Source organism: Pseudorasbora parva, chromosome 21 (genome assembly GCF_024679245.1).
Source record: "Pseudorasbora parva isolate DD20220531a chromosome 21, ASM2467924v1, whole genome shotgun sequence".
Classification (NCBI taxonomy): Eukaryota; Metazoa; Chordata; class Actinopteri; order Cypriniformes; family Gobionidae; genus Pseudorasbora; species Pseudorasbora parva.
Window position 1 is genome coordinate 35,001,155 of NC_090192.1, and position 17,597 is coordinate 35,018,751.

At 37.7% G+C, this 17,597-nt stretch overlaps 1 protein-coding gene across 1 annotated transcript in view; it reads left to right on the plus strand.

Annotated features, from left to right (window-relative positions):
• Positions 1-17,597, plus strand: part of cdh12b (cadherin 12b) — a 188,453-nt gene that overhangs the window by 108,868 nt on the left and 61,988 nt on the right. The window contains exons 4-5 of the mRNA XM_067430268.1: positions 11,663-11,782; positions 15,854-16,021. Of these exons, the coding sequence (XP_067286369.1) occupies positions 11,663-11,782; positions 15,854-16,021 (288 nt within the window). The remainder of the gene's footprint in view (positions 1-11,662; positions 11,783-15,853; positions 16,022-17,597) is intronic.

A 17,597-nucleotide genomic window follows, 5' to 3' on the forward strand; every position in this document is an offset into this window, starting at 1 on the left:
GCGAGGATGCCAGAGGCCATATATTATTCATGTTATGAGTTTGCCAAATATTCATTGGCGTGGCAGAGGGGAGCTAATCCAGACATTACTGTGTGCCGTCAGATAATGAGAAGTGCATGGGCTCCAAATCCCCACCAAACTGGATTACACAGCCCTAGTAGGAATTCTCATCTCACATGGTAGAAACCTTGATTGTATTACTGATTATTTCACCAAGGCATCTGCTCTGGGTGATGATGGCGGCACGGGACGTTATTTTGTTACTGTCTCTGCTTCTCTGAACAGGCTCGTCTCTAAAGCCGGCCAGAAGTTGTATTGATTTCCACACAGCCTAATCCAATCGCCGTAACTACTAGCAGATCAATGTAGCGCTATCCTCTTGCATTCATGGAACACATTGCAGAGCTTGTTAAAGTTATAATGGCCTCCATTATTTGGACAAATATGCTTAATCATGATGTCAAATATGATTGCAGACAATGCATCAATCCCTGAGGCCACGCTGGGGAGCTATGTAATAGGACGCTACTTTCCCTGCAAACATGATGGTCGATGAAAGGCTGGTTCCTTTGTGTTATATAACATTTAACTGGGTACTTCACTGATTTATATTCTGAAGAAGAGAAGAAGGCTTGTTTGTTAACCAGTTTAGTTGGAAACATCACAGACAGGCCCACTGTTGTCGTTTGCACTTCCTCTCCCTGCATGCTATTGAAACACTTACTATTTGTAATTAGACTTGAACAAAATTGATCACAGGTTTATAGCAGAAATCATACAGAGATGTAAACACGCAAAATAAAAATCGTTAATGACATTTATAATATTTCATTGCAAACGTGTCTCTGCATTCATTTTGCCAAAACAAAACAGGGTTTACTGAACAACATCTATTAATTTTTTTAGTTTAAAAACATATGCACAATTAAAGTAATATTGATGGGTTCTTATTTGTTTACTTCACAATCATTTTGAAAGAAAAATCATGCATGTCTAATGGGCTGTGTACTAAGGGGCAGATTTACTAGCAGATTGTGCCAGTGCAAACCCTCTTTTGGTGTTAACCAAAAAACTCTTTTGGTGTAAACTGCTGTCAGGATTTAATAAGACACCCAGTGGAAAAAAATGTGCTAAAAAGTGTTTTCAAGGTTGTTTTTGCGGCTGATCTGATTGAATGGGTCCGCCGGCATGAGAGTCGGACGCTCTAACAAGGAGGCTAAAGGCTGCAACCTCTAGCGTCAGTCGCTAGAGCGTCTCTTGAGGTCAGAGGAGTGAGGATTACTCACACAGCAACTACTACTAGCTGGCCTCTGTTACAATCATCCCCCTAAACCTCACTCCCATCTGGGTCACGGCACCAATGTTACCCCTTCTGTTCGGACCGGGACTCGAACCCGGGTCCGCCGGCATGAGAGTCAGACGCTCTAACAAGGAGGCTAAAGGCTGCAACCTCTAGCGTCAGTCGCTAGAGCGTCTCTTGTGGTCAGAGGAGTGAGGTTTACTCGCACAGCAACTTCTACTAGCTGGCCTCCGTTACACTCACCCCCCTAAACCTCACTCCCACCCGGGTCACGGCACCAATGTAACCCCTACTGTTCGGAGCGGGACTCGAACTCGGGTCCGCCGGCATGAGAGTCGGACGCTCTAACAAGGAGGCTAAAGGCTGCAACCTCTAACGTCAGTCGCTAGAGCGTCTCTTGAGGTCAGAGGAGTGAGGATTACTCACACAGCAACTACTACTAGCTGGCCTCTGTTACACTCTTGCGTTGGTCATTATAGAAATGACATGGCTGTGTTCTTTAATTTGAGTTTTGTGAGTAGGTCACATGAATTTCCAATCCTATTTTGTTTTTTGGGGGGAATTGCGCTCACGCTAATTTGCCCACGCTTTAGGCCCTATCATACATCATATACTAAAAAAGGTACATTTCTGTCACTGGGGCGGTACCCTAAGGTACAAAACCGAAAAGGTTCTACTATGTACCTTTAAGGTACTAATTTGCACTCTTAAAGTAAAGTGACAGCACTGTACCTTTTTTTCTGAGAGTGCATGCCATGTGCGACACAAGTGTTTTTTGCTAGTTTCAGCCCGACACAGTTACCATTTTCATACCTGCATGTCGTTTAAATAGCAAATGCATTTGCACCCATCTGTTTGCCTCTGGGCTTGCTGGTCTGAAAACCAGGTGTGCTTAGGTGCATTGTTGGTGCCAAAGTCAATAGTGCTGTGTTGTTTTATTATTTAAAGGGCTCGTTAGTAATATGTGCCTAGGATTCCTCTCTGGAGAAGCGTTCAGTCCTTCCGCTCGCAAATTGCACCATTTAAATAATAATAATAATAATTTGTGACATTTCATTTGCTTTACATATAGAAGAGGGGAAATCTCCTCGACCACCACCAATATGCAGCATCCACCTGGATGATGTAATGGCAGCCATATGGCACTAGAACGACCACCACACACAAGCTGATTGGCTGATTTGCCAATGGGCAATTTTTTCCAGGATGCTACACCCCTACTCTTTTTCAGAAGGACATTTAATTATGATGATATGCCCACCAACGCATCTGTGTATGACGGCAAAGGTTTCTCATTGAAATGAATGTTCGTTAAAATGTAACACCGAGGGGTCCTGACCAAGCGTCAATATGTGAAGAATTGGGAGTGAGAATGTGTTTCTACCAGCAGCAACCTGGTTTTCCCAGGAGGTCTCCCATCCAAGTACTGACCAGGCTCAGCCCTGCTTAGCTTCAGTGAGAAACCAGTCTTGGGGTACAGGGTGATATGCCTGCTTGCAAATAGTGAATCCGTAAATAGCGTTCATGTGCAATTTTTACCTCGAAAACTCGTATTTACGATAATTCCGATAGAACCTGAAGGCAGCATAAGTCCCAAATCGTAGTATATTGAAAAGAGTAATCCAAAGATACGCGGATGGTTTACTATATCCGGTCAGAATTCAAAGTACGGTTCAATGCACACTCTTAACGGCTGATATTGCCCACAACCCATTGTGAGTTGGACGAGGATTCGATTTGAACTACAAACGCGGATGAAAATAATAATAAAACTACAAACATGACGGATGTGCGAGTCTGACATTTACATTTATGCATTTGGCAGACGCTTTTATCCAAAGCGACTTACATTGCAATTTAAGGTAAACATTTTTTGTCAATTCTTGCTTTTCCTGGGAATCGAACCCATGACCTTGGCATTGCTAGCGCCACGCTCTACTGGTTGAGCTACAGGAAATTTAAGTAGCGAGGTTTAGATAAAGGGATTTGAGTGACCAACTCAGTATTTTACCTGACAAAAATATTTTATCCATATTATATTTTACCTGAAGCAGCATTGTGAACTTTTGTAATGACACGTTTGGCCATTAACTTTTAAATGCATTATTATATTTAAACTGCAAACGCGAGGAGAGTCTCTGAATTAATACCCACGAATGGCAGATCAACATGCTACTTAATTTCTCTCCGATACGTTAGGAAATGAAACTGAATGTGGAGGATTTTAACAGTGACAATGATTGACAGAGCAGTTTAAGCGATGATGGGATGCACGTAACTAAGCGTCAGAATCCGTTAAAAATGACGAAGTAGTATGTCCCAAAACTGTTACACATTCAAAAGTATGTACTTTTTCTTCACAAAAAGAGTACATACTTTTAGGACGTAGTATAAGTAGGCGAATTGGGACAGCAGGTGAATGCACAGCGAGCCAGCGCACGCGCAGCTCCCGCTCCCCGCACTGGTTCTGACCTATCGACGCTTGTGCATGTGGTTTGAAGCTGACGTTATAGTCCAGTAAATATCGCAGTTACTGTAGTGACTCTATATAAAATTACAGATACAATGTACAGTATCGCTCAGCATCTCATAGCGCTCCAGGCGTTCTAAAAACGTGGTGCTTCTATTGAAAACAATTGAAAATGCCATCCAGCTGCGTGAACACTTTGAACTTTGAAAAACACTTTGGTGGACACGCGACCTTAGAGTATTAGTTTATTGCTTAATATCTGCTTTATTTTGAAGCTCCCCCAACAGACATTCTACTGACTATAAGTAACTTTGCAACTACATGTCAACTTATTATACAAACAGTCTACTAATACTCTACTGAGAGTTAGTTGACAAGAATGTGCAGTTTCTTATATTTTTAGAATGTCTTTGAAAAATAAAGTGTTACCAAATTTGGGACACAAAAACACAGAACTGCAATCTAATCAAAATTAAATACACAAAACAGAGTCTGACAACTGCCCACAAGTTCACAGCTATTTTGACAAAACATGAAGCTGATAAATTCAAAACAGCCTTATTTTTATAAGAATAAAAGGTGTTTATGAGAAATGCTAAGCATAGACTTTCATGTCATAAAACTATGTTCTGCCTCGAACAATTCACAATTCAGCTCAAACAACTTTCAAACTAAGAGCATAAACCCCGTTGTTTCCATTTAGTTCACTATAATCCAAATGAATTCCATTCTGAGGTATTTTTTATAGCACTTTTAATGAACGGTAATTTTGACAAAGTTGCTTTATGAACTTCAGGAATTGCCTGCAATGTTACAGCGCAGTAAACAGAAGCAGTAATTCTCTGGGACTCATAATCATTTGTAGTCATAGGCCCTGTGAGAGAACAGTCTTAAAATGGGCCTGAATGAACTGACTATTTTAGGAAACGCAAGATTTGGTGGAACTAATTATAAATCTGTAAATGTTTGAAAAGAAGTCTGCTGTGCTTCAACATTGTGAAACAAATGATATGCAAGTAAACAACGTGAGGTTATTTTAAAATATTGCAATTATGTTTTTGTCTTGATACCCTATGTTTTTGTATAATTTACTTATCGCAGTACTATGCTATGTCTACTGTTGAGTGGTCTGTTGTAGCATGTAATTAAGTTGGTCTATTCATATGTTTCCCGTGTGGCTGCAGAGAGCAGCGATGTGAAATAGGCCTATTATTACAAAAAAAAAAAACATAAAACTATCATGTAAAATTACTTGGCTTTTAAGCCATGTTTATTGACTATGAGGTCATCTATCTACCAACAACCACATATACATAAATAAACTGCATTCATCAAGCCATTGGAGTTTCAAAATCAAGAAAGTGAACTCAAGATATTTAATTATGGAATAAAGACCCGTCTATGTTAAAACAGTCGAGGTTATGAATGCAATTAATCACTGTTGGATAAGATTATCCCATGAAGATATCATGTGATATATCATTATTGATGATCATAATGATAAAACAACTTGAAATACAGAGTGCATAGAGAGTTGATGCTGAGAAAGGAAGCTGATATGGTACAATTGAAAATTACGGGAGGCAAATCACTTGTTACAGCACACCGTACATGTGATCACCGATTTTAATCAGCAACTTTCTTCTCTTAAGCACAGAGCAAATGGCAAACAGCTTTGTTTAGAATTTGGCATTTATTTAATTATTTTATTAAAGTGCCCTATTATTACTCTGAACATAAAACACTCTACAAAGTCGAAAGTGCATGATAAATAAAGCAGAGCTTGACATTAAGCACACACATATATATATATATATATATATATATATATATATATATATATATATATATATTTCATATTATATTCTTACATTTTATCTATACGTTAAATTAAAATAAGATACTATATGGCTGATGCCAATCAAATTAAATAATTTATACTGAAAAATTACAATTGCATTAAATAATGTTATGAGATTTTTTATTTTTGAATAAACAAATCAGAAATGTTGGAAAGTACCTGTGTTTAAACATGAAACTAAACCACCAGTAGGTGGCAGCAAGTAAGTCTTAATGAGTGAGTCATTGAGTCATTCATTTAAACGATTCATTCAAACGGCTGATTCGTTCATGAATGAGGCAGTCGTTTACAAACAGGTCATTGAATCTTTTTTTCAAACGATTAATTCAAAACGCTGAATCGTTCAGTAACACACTTGCTGTGAGATGCGTTATGGTTCTGCTGTTTGGAACTTTGTTGCTTGGACAAATTGGATTGGTTTGTAATTCAAAATCTACTGTGTTACGGTTCTACATCAAATGCATAATTGTGGGCATTATGTGAATGTATTTGACGTAGAACCATAACACAGTTGTAAATTTACGTTGTCCGCCCTCAAACAACTACACACTTTCTCAAACATTCAATGCAGGATTTGAAAAATGCTTGCTCTTGAAAGATGGGTCCGCTTATTTGGACAGCTTGCTCCTCAGAATCAAAACATGTAAGTATGAATAATTATTAAGGTATATATTTTCTACCGGGTGTTCAAAATACATTGTTTCATGTTTATTGTGTAGGTCTCTTACAGTCTTACTGAAATACTTTTAGCCACTATTACCTAAAACGGTGTCTATGCAATTTACATCAGTCATTGGGTGCATCTCAGTCAGATCCCTAGTTCAGTAGTCAGGGCACTGATAAGGGAGTCAGCCCATTGACTTATGTCCTGATAAATGCCCTGACTACTGAACTAGGGATCTGATTGAGAAGCACCCGTTCCCTTTGGTGCTCGGCTAAAGCATGCTTTGCCATTAATATGCTTCCCACATATGCACTGCAATAAATTAGAAATATCCACATGGATTTGTTGATGACATAGTTTAACTCTTGTTAATGCTGATGGTGAGGAATTACAGTTGAAACAGTGCATAATGTACCTCAAGTCGGCATTGCAGTGGAGGTTCGGATTGAATAACTAGTTCTTCCAATGTTTCATCGTGCTCTGATTTAAATGGTAAAATCAATTGCATCTTTAATGTCCTTACAGTGAGTACAATCACTGAGGACTGAGGAAGCTTCCAGAGCTGATGTTCAGTTATGGTAATATGCGTTTAACTACCGGCTGTTGTGGTAGACCAATTAAAACAGACTGGGCCATTTAGCCAATCAGGGCAGAGTAGCTTGTGGAAAGGACCCTGCGTCCCAATTCGCATACTATCCATACTAAATAGTATTCAAAAATATAATTAGTATGGCCCTGTCCCAAATGGCACCCTAAACCCTCACGGTCTTCCTTTGAGTCTGCACTTTCACAACGTAATGCCGCTTTGACTGCCGGGTAGAAGTCCTCTGCGTAGCTCGCAAACTTACGGGCTTTGTTGAAGTGCACATCGAGGGCGCATAGCAGCCGCAAAGGGTGCGCTCACGAGCACCCTTCTTTAAGCTTAAATGAGGAATGGGACACCCTACGGTCTTGTGGACTTAACAGATTCATGCACGCTATGGCCATTGTAAGTCCACAAGACCGAAAGTGCACATGAAGTGAAGCTATTTGGGACAGGGCCTTTGTCTCAAATCGTCATATGTTGAAAAGAGTATTCCAAAGATACCCGGATGGTTTACTATTTCCGGTCAGAATTCGAAGTACGGATTGATGTGTACTCTAACGGCTGATATTGCTCACAACCCATTGCGAGTTGGACAAGGATTCGATTAGAACTACAAACGCTGATGAAAAGCGTTAAAAAACTACAAACATGACGGATGTGCGACGTTTAAGTAGAGAAGTTAATAAAGGGGTTTGAGTGACCACCTATCAATATTTAACCTGACAAAAATATATTTATTCAGTGTTGTTCACATTATATTTCATATTTCTCATTCGTTTGGCCATTAACTTTTAATGCATCATTATATTTCAACTGCATGAGGAGAGTCTCTGCATTAATTATATGCATGACTGTTTCGCCAAACATTCTTACATATTCGGGTCGTTAGCGACCCGGATCTATATTTAACATAGACCTCTACCTGTCGTGATAATATATAAAACTCCTGATGTTAGAGTAACACTTGCAGAAGAATAAAATAAAACCTATTTCGTTACCTTTTGGAGCTTGGAAGGATTCAGTTTGAGCAGATGTTTGATACCATCAACATCTCTCCTCGTCAGAGTTCGTTTACCAGTATATTCAGCATCTGCCTCATATTCGCGATCTCGAGCATATTCTCCAAACTCATTTTCAACGTCTTCAAAATCAATATTTTGATTGCTGACAGCTTCTTGAGCACATCCATCATCAAGAGACAGTGACACTAATAGTTGATTGTGTTTAGTACTTGCTCTCTGCTGTAAATCACTAAGCCATTTCAAGTTTTGCAGATTATAATTATTATTGTTTCGTTTTCTGTCAGAGATAACTATGAGTGAAACGTCACTTCATCATTGTGTATCAGACATTGGTCAATTGTGCCCTTTTTCGTCATTATAGATGAATTTATCATTGTGCAAAAAAAATATGTGCAATCCTACACACCTCGGGTTGTTAGCGACCCTCAATTTTGACAAAAAACTAGTGAAAAAACAGGCATGTTGTATTGTTTAAAATGGATTGATTGAGGAATACAAAGAAGGTTGATGTCTAACTTTAAAAAATTAAAGAGGAGCAGGGTAGTGAATGACGTCTCGGGTCGCTAACGACCCGAGGTATGCATTTAAGGGTTAAAGACCCACACATGGCAGATCAATGTGCGGCTACATTTCTCTCCGATACGGTAGGAGATTAAACTGAATGTGGAGGATTTGAACTGTGAAGAATCTGACGATGCCAGGGCAGTTAAACGGTGATTGGATGCACGTAACTAACCGACAGAGTCCGTTAAATATGGCCAAGTAGTCCCGAAGCTTGCATACTTTTCTGCCACACACTCAAAAGTATATACTTTTTCTTCACAAAAGAGTACATACTTTGAGGACGTAGTATAAGTAGGCGAATTGGGATGCAGCAGGAGTGATTTAGAGATTTATGCATTAAGTTGTTTGATGATCATTGCAAAAGTTGGTGATGTGCAATATGATATTATGATGACGAGTATGCTGTAGGAGACCTCCAAAACTAAATTAGGAAAAATTAGCCAAATATATTCAGATAAAGTAAATAAATAAGGAAAGCTTTGCAAGGCAAGAGGTAAAAAAACAACTCTGATATACAATTTGGTGTCAAGCTTAATAAACTACATGCCCTATCCTGCACCAAAGCCCTTTTCATGTTGCTTCCCCCGAGGATGACAGATCAGGGTAATTCACTTTGAGATTGCCTTTTCCTTGATCTGAATGGCAACGAAAATGAAATGAAACCCTCCCCCTTCCCAGGTGAATCAAAGCTACTCATGATCTCAGATAGTGAAATGTGAATAGGTTTTACGTACACCATAGTCCAACATTGAAGTTATAGGCCTATTTTGCAGACATTTGTGTGATTTCTATTGTGGCTGCAGCCACCACAAAGGCATAAGTGAGTCTTTCTGTTACACACAAAGGAGGATTCCTGCAATTCTGCCTTGGCTTTTCCCATATTTCTTGACTTTAGATGTATTTTTTTATCGGTTTAGAGGATTTTGGTCTGACAGAATGTGACTCTAATTTGGAGGTCATTTAAAGGAGGTGAACTATGTGGGTTTTTAATGCTTTTCACCTCTTTGTGTGGAGGCCAGAGCAATCTGAAAGCATATTGATGTTTGCTGAGAGAACAACAAGAAAAAAAAATGTAATTGCATCAGTTGGTTGAAAATTACTTCCATTGGGAAATGGCCTTGATTTAAAATCTGTACAATTACTTCTTGCTTTCTTTTGTTTGTTTGTTTTTTGTTTTTTTCTCTCTCCCTCTCTCTCTCCTCCAAGACCTTCAAGTTTATTTTCACATCTCAAACGGTACACTGTGATAATTCATTCTACTTTGTGGTGTGAGAGATTTCATAAAAGACCAGATAAAATCAAAACTGACCCTATGTACTTTCTTATGAAATATCCCTTTTATTTTGCACAATTCTGCAGTGCGTGTGCTTCTAATAAAGGAAGTGTTTGAAATAATATAGCATAAATGCAATATCTTTATATACTATTTAATTAATGATAGATTCAGATTGACGGCGGAAGGTCTGGCCTCCATCGCAGCTTTCATTGGTCAAGGATCATCCAAGAGATCGTTTGACTGACATGTAATTTCATTTCTATCACATTTCTTTTAGTTCCATGTCATGTTTAGGTGTGAAAACGTGACCTTTAAAGAATGCAACACACATGTCCGGTGGACATCTTGTAGAATTCAACTGATCAGATGACGACTTCAAAACTCCTGAAGTGTTTTCATATAAGTGTGCCATATGCATCAGACATTCAGCCAGCGGTCTGTGGCCTTAATGTCTGAGGCTGAGATTATATTCAGACCGCACAAATCGACCATCCATAAATTGGTTTTAAGTTTAATTTGGCTGATCTCTATTCCAGACTTGCACAAAAATTGCATTGCAATAATTTCTCCGAAAAAAAAAATGAAATACCGCAAATGGAAGTGTAAGTAAGTGCAAGTAAAATTCATCATCAATCATTAAAGTTGAAGAAAAATAATTTTCTTAAAGTCTAGCTTACCAGTGCTTATGCCGCTTTCTCTACTATTGCGGCCTTTTTTTTTTTTAAATGAGCTGTTGATGAATAAAATGGAGCTCATATGTGTTGATTTCAGTGATGTAAACTATATAGCGTGGGAATTAAAGATGTGAATAAAATATAAAATAGATAAATCAAATAGATATCTGATCAGTAAAAACAAAAGAAGTGACCATGTGTAATTAGGCCCAACAAGATCACTGTTAGTGATGCTTGAAATAAAGGAAAAATACTTTAGAAAGATACTTAAGAATAGTGGTGATGCCATTTTTACAGCGGAACCCAAATAAACGCTTATTTTCCATAAGTTCCACTTTCTGTCAAAGAGTACAAATAATAATTTTCATTCAGGTCTTTTTTTTTTTTTTTTTTTTTTGGCTGCAGGTGATGTAACAATTTTACAAAGCTAAAGTCAGACTCCGACCATTCTGCATTTGCTAAAAAATAAAAAAAATACATAAAACAAGCTTACATGTTAGTTGTGTATTTGTTTGGATTGTGATTCAAATCCAGTGCTTTACTCTAATTTCTTTTTTTTTTTAAGGCCAAATAAATACATAAATTTGCTTAAACGATGAAAAAATATATATATAGGTAGGTCTTGCCTTTTACCAAGTCCAAGGTCAGAGATCTTTGGCTTGAAAAGGTTGGTGATCACTGCTATAAGCAATATACCAAAAGCAAGGGTGCGATATGGATACAATCAGGAAACTGTTCTAGAACAACACACGATTGCTGCTAAACTGCGAGATGGTTGGTGTGCAGAATTCTGCAATTTCAGTAAAACAGTGATTCAGCGGCCCGTGACCATCAGCTCATTCTACAGTACAGATTGTTTGTCATTTATTGGGCAGTTTAAAAGTGCTGCCTTTGTAATGTAAAAACTGCTATTTCAGACATATCGAAGTGCAGTAGAAGGCCTACATAGGAATCTACTTGCTTTTATGTCAGTCCATCAGAACCAACGCATATAATGATTTGCCTACATAGGCCAGTTTTGGAGTCACGGTCATACCCAACATTCAATCTACTGGGGGCCGTTAAGAGCTATTACAGTTATAACCTTGAACAAAGCACTTCTTTCACACTCACACACACACACATACATATTATATATATATATATATATATATATATATATATATATATATATATATATATATATATATATATATATATATATATATATTCATGCAGTTACAAATATCCTCTGTCTCTTTGCAGGTACGTACGTGATGAAAGTAACGGCAACAGATGCAGACGACCCTACATACGGCAACAGTGCCAGGGTGGTGTACAGCATACTACACGGCCAGCCGTACTTCTCCGTAGACCCTAAAACAGGTAAAGCACTCCTTAATATTTCATAGAAGACGTACAGAAAAATGTTTGCTACATTAAAAATGGAAATAATTATTATTATAACAAACATCCTCTGCTTTGTTTGAGTAATAACAACAGACTAGGCTCATTAATTTCACAGTTCACAGGTTTCAACATAATTACATTCATTGACCCTATTAGACAAATAAGCTTGGCAGTTTGATTTGATAATGTGGCCAGCCAAGAAAATGGATTTGTAACTTAAAATGAACAATTAATTTCAAATAGCGGAACATAAACGGGCATCCTGTCAGCTAAACAGGCCTGAAAATAGCTATAATTATACAATCAGGTGCTACTTTTCAGACCACAATACCCTCCAAGTAGAAAATAAAGTCAGCATGGTAAAAGCAAATGGATTTTTGTGTTGTTTATATGGCTGGAGGAACTGTAACACCAGATCAAATGATGCAGCAAATAAACTGCCTTTTATTTTCTGCCAGTGAATATTTGTTATGCAATATTCAGGGGCATTTACCACAGTGAATGTGAATCTACAAATGTCCGTCCACTGCATTCAATGGGCTGTAATACCCAATATGTAAAATCACAAACCTGCAAGGTAAACTTTATGCACAGAAGAACATGTGCGAGCATTTCACACTGGTTTTCCGTATGTTCACAGCCCCGTTGTACAAGTATAAAGCATAGCAAACAGGAATAAAAATATAATATCCTGATATCAGCAAACCCGTGGGGGCTCAAAGGGTGACATTCTGCAGCCGAACAAATCAAATGACTAGTAAGGAAGAAAAATCTGGTTTTGGCCCAGGCCATAATAAAAAAAATGCCAACACAAATCGACAGTAAACAAAAGCTGTGAGAGGAAGGAGGGGGTGGGGGTGGGGGGAGGCAGAGTGTAAAATGCAACACAGAGAAAATAGACTCGGGAAACACACACCTAAAAGGAATAGTTCACCCCCCAAAAATCAAAGTTTGCCATCATTTAATCACCCCCATGTAGTTCCAATCCATGTAGTGTTATTTCATTTCTTCCATCTTTAAAATACAAAAGGAAGATCTCGAGCAGAGTTTCTGCTTTCTGTGTAAGAAAAATACATGATTATACAGTAAATTACAAAATTTGATGACACTTTATAATAACTACATGCTATGAATCAGTCACAAAATCTCACAAAAAATAGTTAACTGAATACTTCTAAATGTCTTATAACTACAGGAATACATGTTAATGAAGCATTTATTAAACCTACAACTAAAATAAGATTCATGTATGCACATTTGTTTATGAGTTTGAATTGTTTATGAGTTTATAAATTATTTACTTACAGGTCTAAATAATCTTATGAACCACTGACGACTCCTAAATAACTGGTTTGCAAATAATGTAATACTTTTAATAAAGTATAAAAATACAATTTAAAACATTATAGACATGATTATAAATCAAGAATAAAGCATTTATAGTTTTAAATAAAATGCTTATTAATGTCTGTCAATGCTTTAGAAATGATGAATTAATTATTTACTAATGCTTAACTAATGATTCATAGCATGCAGTTATTATAAAGTGTTACTCAAAATTTTAGGTGAACTATCCCTTTAATTACTGAGACAAACTTCAAAGAGAGATCTGTCGATGCAAAACTAAAGTCTCAAAACAGATCCTCATGTAAAAGGTCCAGAGAATCACACGTGACATCCCTTTTAAGTTTTATTTGAAACTGCCATTGTATGAAGGTTTGTGGCCTTTTTAACTGCTCAATGCCATATCTAATTCATCCTATGAAGTGCTCTCTTGATCTGAGGAAAGCTTCTTGTGGCGTTGGGAAATGCATTAGTTGTGCTTTATGGAAGAAAAGCGAGGAAAGGTGTTGCTGCAGTGGCTTGTTAAGACTGTTAAGTATCAGAAGCTTTAGGACTGACCTCGATCTTTTAGCTAGAGAAAAACACTTGAAGGTAAAGGTGTACTTCACTAGTTTCAGGAACGGTGTTTACAGACAGATGCCCAAGGATAACATTTTCAAATTCTGTGGTACCATTTATGTGCTGGAACTTTAAAGAACCCAGGAGAGCTTTTCCCTTTTTTACAGCTGATTGCTAGAAGCAATAATGTGTTCTGAAGGGGGTATAATGTAATATCAAGAATTATTTCCTTCAAAGAACCACATAGCCATATATTTTTCCAGCGTTTAATGTACTATGTAGACACATTCTAATGTGTCGACCGAAAGCATTTATGGAAACTAAACGGCAAAAATGGTTAATTCATTGTCATTGTGGTAAAAACTATAGATACATTAACATACTGATGCACAAATGTACATAAACACCTATTCAACGTTCAACAACTTTCAATGTGTATGCCAATATCAACTAGTATGAACTTTCTATGTGAAGAAGCCATTTAAAACTAGCCTAACAAGCCACATCAAGATGTTAGGTCTGGGAACACACGACTGGCAAGGCTCAATCCGAGGGGCGGAATAATCAGTTGGCTTTTAGATTCCCTATACACACAATTGGATCGCACTACAAATGATCAGAGTACTATTAGTAGCGGGTTGTGGCTAAATCCCATGTGTTTTTCCAGCAGCGGAGCTAGTTGATAGATTTAAGTTTTGCCGTTTCCGTTGAAAACTTTGAACACATCTTTCTTATTTAGGAATGACTTCAGTGCCATTCAATGTTAGCAGGGAAGTAAAAGGGAATTCATGCAGAACCCTCATAACTCTGCCGTCATTATGTTGAGCCCGCCCACCAACTCTATACATGATGTGATTGGCCTGACCAGAGTTTGGTTTTTCAAGCTTGCAAGTCGACGGAAAGTTTCTAGATGAACCTGGCTGCAAATCACATTTGCTGGCGCTATGGTGCGTCTAGATTTCTAGGCTAAATCAAGACAAAAGTCATACATGATGTATTAAATGTACATAAAAAAATCTGTTTAACGGAATACTCCGGGTTCAATACAAGTGAAGGCCAATCTTGTGGCACAAATGTAGATTACCACAAAAATGTATTTTGAATGCAGGAACATTCACATTCCCTACCATTAGGGATGTCTAATCAATTTTCGATTTAACAAAATCAAGTCACACCTTAAAATTGTATTTTAGAAGCCATTTTACTTAGAAACACGTCACAATCAAGAAGAAAAAAAAATACTGTGTTAAAATACTGTTTCAAATGTCTAACCACAAGACACAAAAAAAATTCCATGTTAACACAGAAAAAACTATGTAATAGCTATTACAACCACAAAAAATGAAGAGAGTATATAATACACAAGTTGTTGAAATAATAATAAGCTTTAGGCTTTTAAATAGATTAAAAAATAGATTAAACTGATTTTTTTTTTTTTTTTATGGCCATGTTTGCTTTTATAGTAAGTGCCTCACCGTAACCATAACCTTCAGGATCATTTTCTTGTGTTTATTAACATTATGCCACAAATGCTGCTTCACATGTATTAAACCTTATTCTTTTAATTCTAACAGTCAGAGAATATGTTGATAATGGTCAAGTCCAGCAAAACATCACCCATTAATAGATAAAGAGTTATTTTTAATATCTAAATTTTAAATGTGTAGCAAACTTTGTGAAGCAGGATTAACTTATAATAACCCACAAACACTAGGTTGAACCCTAAAACAAGACTAATGTAATGTGGGTAGGTCATGCTGAGAGGTTAATCGATTTTCAGAACACCAAAAATAGCATAGAAATCACACACTGCACCTTTAAGTTCAATTTGCTTTGGTTTCCTTTTCCACAATGCTACAGACTTCAATCCATTTGCTTTTCTTTCTTTTTTTTGCCGCTATCAATTTTCTTCTCAATTGTGTCTGTTATTTTAGATTACCATTCACATCCCTTTCTCAGCAGGCCTCATTCTCGGGTCTAAACCCTATTCTTCTCCTCACCTTACCATCTTTTCTGTAATCCGATTCTCTCCACATACTGATACCTGCCTCTGCACTCTCTGTCTACTTCATGATCCCTTTATCGTCCTTTTCTCTGGTCTCTTCTTCCTATTAACACTCTCACTCTCTTTTAATATGTGCACAGGGGTGATCAGGACAGCTCTACCCAACATGGACCGTGAAGTGAAGGAGCTGTATCAGGTTCTCATCCAGGCCAAAGACATGGGTGGCCAGTTAGGGGGTCTGGCAGGGACCACCACCATCAACATCACCCTGAGTGACGTCAATGACAACCCACCTAGGTTCTCCAAAAGTAAGACAATGCATAATTCAGGGGCATATGGTCCATTTTTGCTGCGAATGCTCTGCATACTCGAGCCTGTCGTGGATTACCTAATTAACATTTAACAATATAAATGACTGTAAATTCCCTTGTTGGGGCGGCAGTGGCTCAGTGGTTCATGTAGGTTGTCTACAAACCGAAAGGTTGGTGGTTCGAACCCCTGGTTCCACCTGACCAAGTGTCGAGGTGTCCATGAGCAAGACACCTAACCTCAACTGCTCCCGACAAGCTGGATGGCGCCTTATATGGCTGACATCGCCGTTGGTGAATGAATGGGTGAATGCGAGGCAAAATGTAAAGCGCTTTGGATGGCCATAGGGTCTATTAAAAGCGCTATATAAATGCAGTCCATTTACCATTTGGTTGAGGTGTACCATAAAGCTTACATTATAAAATGTTGGCGATACATATGTAAATCTCCGTCATTTATTTCTTTGCCAAACGATGGTCATTTTCTTCAAATCTGCCACTGAGTTCTGGGTAAGCAGATCCACAGCAGCTTTGGCGCCTATGTTTTGTTGTTATGTTTCGTCATTATTTTGCCGCGTTCTCATTGGTTTGCTGACATATGGGGGATTTAATGTGCAGGCAAAGTGCTCCGCTAATCACTCACCTAAGAGTAAAAATGTGCTGTCAGACCTTGATCAACAAAAATCATGAATTATGTATGAATATCTGAGCATGCAATATATCAAAAGAAAGACCTGACCTTCTTCTTTAAAACAAACAAAAAAAACGCTTTATTCTAGCTTCGTGCATTCCTTTTTTATCAACACTTGGGTAAATTTCAGAAAAAAGCAACATTTTAAACAAACAACATGGGAAAATCACATTTTTGTGAAAGACTGTATCCAGATCAAAATCAGAACGATGATCAAACACAGATGGAGTAGATCGAGTCCATCAACACTTCTAATGCTTACTCAGTCCTGGGTCCACATTTCATTCAGTAACATTAGATAGTTTTGATTTATTTGATGTTTAATGTTGATGCTCACGTTATTTTACATATACATCTACTTACATACTTGTTTTTTTGCATCTTCTTCGCCTTTGTTTTGACCAGGATATTCTGTACTCATTCAGAAGATGCGTACTAGCATCGAACAGTGGAAACACGGAAAATTCTGTGTTTTGCCGGGAAGCGTTTTCTCACAAATTACGGGAAATTCTGTGTTTGGCGGGGAAAGAGTTAATAATAAAGCCATCAAAACTATTAAATAACTCAAATGGAAATTTTGCCCCTGGACCAAGCCAAAAATGGCTAAATATTTAGTGGTCTTAGTTAGAAATCACTGGTCAGGAAATGAACAAGAATTGCACAAATACTGTAGATAAAGTAACTTAACAAGCAGTGGCCTCCCCAAACTTTACAGGAAGAAGAGTCAGTGTTGTTCCACTCAATGTTAATGGCTACAAACAGTTCATTAGTAGTACTAACCCAAACCCCTTATTAAACTAACTCTACTCCTACATACTCTAATGAGAGTTAGTGGACATGTAGATGCAACATTACTTAGTCAACAAAATGACTAGAATGGACCAT